The sequence below is a fragment of the Asparagus officinalis genome, chromosome 5 (genome assembly GCF_001876935.1).
Source record: "Asparagus officinalis chromosome 5, Aspof.V1, whole genome shotgun sequence".
Taxonomy (NCBI): domain Eukaryota; kingdom Viridiplantae; phylum Streptophyta; class Magnoliopsida; order Asparagales; family Asparagaceae; genus Asparagus; species Asparagus officinalis.
In genome coordinates, this window is record NC_033798.1 from 68,984,781 (window position 1) to 68,989,025 (window position 4,245).

Genomic DNA, 4,245 nt, shown 5'->3' on the forward strand with positions numbered 1-4,245 from the left:
TTAAAGTTATGCGATCAGTGGAAGGTCCTACTAAAGAGTAACAAGATGTGCTCTACCATCCAGTGTGGTGTGGGACATCACAGAAAAGGGGTTAAACTATAGCTAATACATTCAGAATAAACAAAAGTTAAATTTATTAATTTGTTGGGTGATTTATTTTAATCCTTGAGCTATTCTTTAACATTGGAAACAGGAATGGTTAAATACAATTACCTTCTTTATAAACAGAGAAATAACTTCTTAACCATTTTAAAAAGGAGATGAATTCAAAAACGAATCCCTCATTTTTACATATATAACATATTTACATAACAAATTTACATTTGCATTTCTTTATTTACGAATCACTGGACAAAAGCCAATAGTACTTCCTCCATTTAAACCATCATAACCCTAAACTCATCAAAGCTAATAACCCCATCTCCGTTCAAATCAAACCTCCGAATCATCACCTTACACTCCTCGATGCTCTTCTTTTCTCCCAACATCCCCAGCGCCCTCCTCAAGCTCTTGGGAGTAATACAACCTCTGCCCTCCATTTCATACACTTGAAAAGCCTCCTTCAGCTCTTCTCCCTTCTCTTCATCTCCTTCAACCTCCACCAACTCCACGAACTCCTCAAACTTCAAGAACCCATCTCCATCGGAATCCGATAAGGCCAGCACCGCCTCTGCATCCTCTGCAGAGAGCTCCTCGCCGATGTTTCTCATGCCGTTTCGAAGCTCAGAAGGTGATACTTTTCCGTCGCCATTCTCATCGAAGTATTGGAAGACTTGCCAGAAATCGTTACTGAATTCAGCAGCAGTCGATAAGTTCCGGAGCAGCAACGGCCTTGTTGGCCTTTCGCGCGTCTTTGGAGAGAGGAAAGAGAGGAGCTCAGAGAAGAATGGGGACGTGGAGATGGTTTTTATCTTCTTCGAACTTGTGTACATAGCTGCTAGAGGTGTAGTAGTAGGTAACGACTAAGCAAGCAAATAGTGAGCTCTAATTTATAGTACGATGAGAATTAATGATAAGGTTGAAATTTATTGGGTGGAGGAGTATGGAATGATAAAGATCGATGTGAGATATTTTTGGAGAGTCTGAGCTGTGCCGTTTGTTTTATAGAGCTTATGTGTTTCGTTACACGTAGATATATAGAAAACTGTGAGCTGCCAGCGTGTACCAGCTGCTGCTGTTTACGAGTTTATTGAGAGAAGTCGGGAGAATTTCTGAGTTTGGAGGGAGAGAAGGTTCTGATGAATTGCGAAGGGAATTTGTCTGAGAAACTAGTAGCTCAGGGTGCTTAGGATAAGATAGCTCATAGCAAGGACTTTGTGCGTGGTTGGTCAAAATGAAGAAACACGACTTTCTGCCCCTTTTTTGTTTTGCCTACTCCTTTAATTTAAATCCATTTTTATTTTGTGGGCTTCATTTTAAAACTTTACATTTCCTTCGAATTTAATTATTTTTAATTTCAAGTATATCGATGAGTGTATTTAAACGTTACTAGAAATTTGACATGTGTAAATACACCTAACATAAAAAAAATGTCGTTTTTTAGTATTTGTATATCGATCTTTTGCAATGTGAAAAGTAATTTCACTTTAGAGTGTGGTTTTACATAGGGAGAGAGATGTCGTTCATTTATACGAAGAGAAATTATCTTTTACCGTAGAAATTTATACGTGCAATGTGCGTGATATAAAATGACTTCTTTGCATATTTTTATTTTGAAAGGGTTTACTCAATTTTTAGTCCCTTAATTCTTTCATACTTTGAATTAGTCCTTCAATAATTGAGATTCATATTAGCGCCCTCAATTCTACAAGGTGCTTTTAATTAATCCTTCAAATTGATACTTCTACTGTTGATTGAAATGAATTTAAACATTGAGGGTCCTAATAGCAATTTCAGTGATTTGAGAGACTAATTCCAAATTATAAAAAATGTAAAGGACTAATATTTAAAACATCTATTTTTCAATATATTAAATAATTCCATATTATTTGTAGAGAGCCCACATTTTTTATTTTATTTTATTTTATTTTATTTTATTTCGGGTGGGGGAGTGAAGAGTGTGCCTGTGTTTGTGTCAAAGGATATAGAATTTCCAGAAGAAATAAAGAGGAAAAGAAAAGGACAAAAGAACACTTCTTGTAGAATTACAATTCTACCCTTTAAATTACAATAGTAAAAAAAAGAAATGTCTTCCAATTATTTAACTTTTTTATTGACCACACCTAGTCCTTTATGAATAGTGCAGATACCTGTAAAGGAGTGAAATCCCAAAACTGAAGAAACGGCCATGAGGATTAGGAAAAACGAATACTGCGTTTTTTGGTTGCAGGTTGGTCGACCGCGAGTTTGAGGCCGGCTGATCGCATCTGTATACATTACAATGTTCAGAAAACACTGTTCGGGTTGGTCTACTGGCCAAGTCTATGCGGTTGACCGAATTCGTGCATGGAACAGGGTCTTAGAACCATGTTTTGGTCGGTCGACCGACCATGTCTGTGCGGTCGACTGAATGTGTACTGGGTTACAGGGTGGAATTTCGACCTTTTGGCCGGTTGACAGAAACATCATGTTCGGTCGACCGCGATACAGTTTGGGCCCAGATTTGTTTTCCTAACATGTTTTGGATTCATATTTGATATAAATAGGAACATGACGTTTTCTAGAGTTAGGTGAGAGATTAAGAGCTAAGATTTGGGCATTGTTTGAGCACTTAGAAAGAGAGAATTTGTGAGGGTTTGAGAGTTTTGTTTGAGGGTTATTTTATGAGATTATTGAGTGATTGTAAATCCTTTTTGTACTCTCTCTATTAGTGAAATCTTCCCCCTCTTTGCCCCGTGGACGTAGGCTCATTACCAAACCACGTAAAATTTGGCGTCTTGCTGTGTGGTGCTTGTGTTTGGTTGTTGCTTTATTCTCCTATCTTGTTCGTGTCCTTCGATTCCGCTACGCACAACAAGTGGTATCAGAGCTTCGGGTTGGCTTGGGGTTCAATTTTGAGGAGAAAGCTAGGGCTTCTACAAGAGGATTTGGTGCAGATTCTCGTTTGAAGATTGGATTGTCAACATGGCCGAAGCAAGTACAACCAGATCATCCCTAACTAAGGCGATACAAGGTTTGAGTATTACTAATACAAAAATTAATATTCGGAAATTTGATGGCAAGATAAATTTTGGTTTGTGGAGGTGTCAAGTGATGGATGCATTGGATGCTCAAAATTTGGAGGAGACTCTTAAATTACAAGAGAAACCCGATGATATGGAGGATAAGGTTTGGAAGAAAATAAATAGTAGAGCATGTGGGGTTATTAGATCATGTTTGACGCCGGATTTGATTTATGATGTCATGAATGAAACATCGGCGAAACGGTTGTGGGAAACACTCAATGACAAGTATTTGACGAAGAGTATTGAGAATCGACTTCATTTAAAGAAGAGGTTTTACCAATTCAAAATAAAGAGTGGAGTTTCCATTAGAGAACATGTCAATAACTTCACGAAATTACCATCGGATATGGCCAATGTGGATATCATGAGAGAGGATGAAGACAAGGCGATGTTGTTATTGTGTTTGTTGCTAGAGGATGATTATGGTACGTTTGTCCTTACAATGATTAATGGTAGAATCACTGTTAGTTACTATGAGGGGACCTCAACGTTGGTGAATTATGAGTTGAGGAAGAGTGGTGGCGAATCTATTAGTGAAATCTTCCCCCTCTTTGCCCCGTGGACGTAGGCTCATTACCAAACCACGTAAAATTTGGCGTCTTGCTGTGTGGTGCTTGTGTTTGGTTGTTGCTTTATTCTCCTATCTTGTTCGTGTCCTTCGATTCCGCTACGCACAACAAGTGGTATCAGAGCTTCGGGTTGGCTTGGGGTTCAATTTTGAGGAGAAAGCTAGGGCTTCTACAAGAGGATTTGGTGCAGATTCTCGTTTGAAGATTGGATTGTCAACATGGCCGAAGCAAGTACAACCAGATCATCCCTAACTAAGGCGATACAAGGTTTGAGTATTACTAATACAAAAATTAATATTCGGAAATTTGATGGCAAGATAAATTTTGGTTTGTGGAGGTGTCAAGTGATGGATGCATTGGATGCTCAAAATTTGGAGGAGACTCTTAAATTACAAGAGAAACCCGATGATATGGAGGATAAGGTTTGGAAGAAAATAAATAGTAGAGCATGTGGGGTTAGTAGATCGTGTTTGACACCAGATTTGATTTATGATGTCATGAATAAAACATCG

At 38.3% G+C, this 4,245-nt stretch overlaps 1 protein-coding gene across 1 annotated transcript; it reads right to left on the reverse strand.

Annotated features, from left to right (window-relative positions):
• Positions 269 to 1,086, reverse strand: LOC109843066 (putative calcium-binding protein CML19). Its single transcript, XM_020411998.1, has one exon. The coding sequence runs from the start codon at positions 930 to 932 to the stop codon at positions 378 to 380; it is 555 nt and encodes a 184-aa protein (XP_020267587.1). The 5' UTR covers positions 933 to 1,086; the 3' UTR covers positions 269 to 377.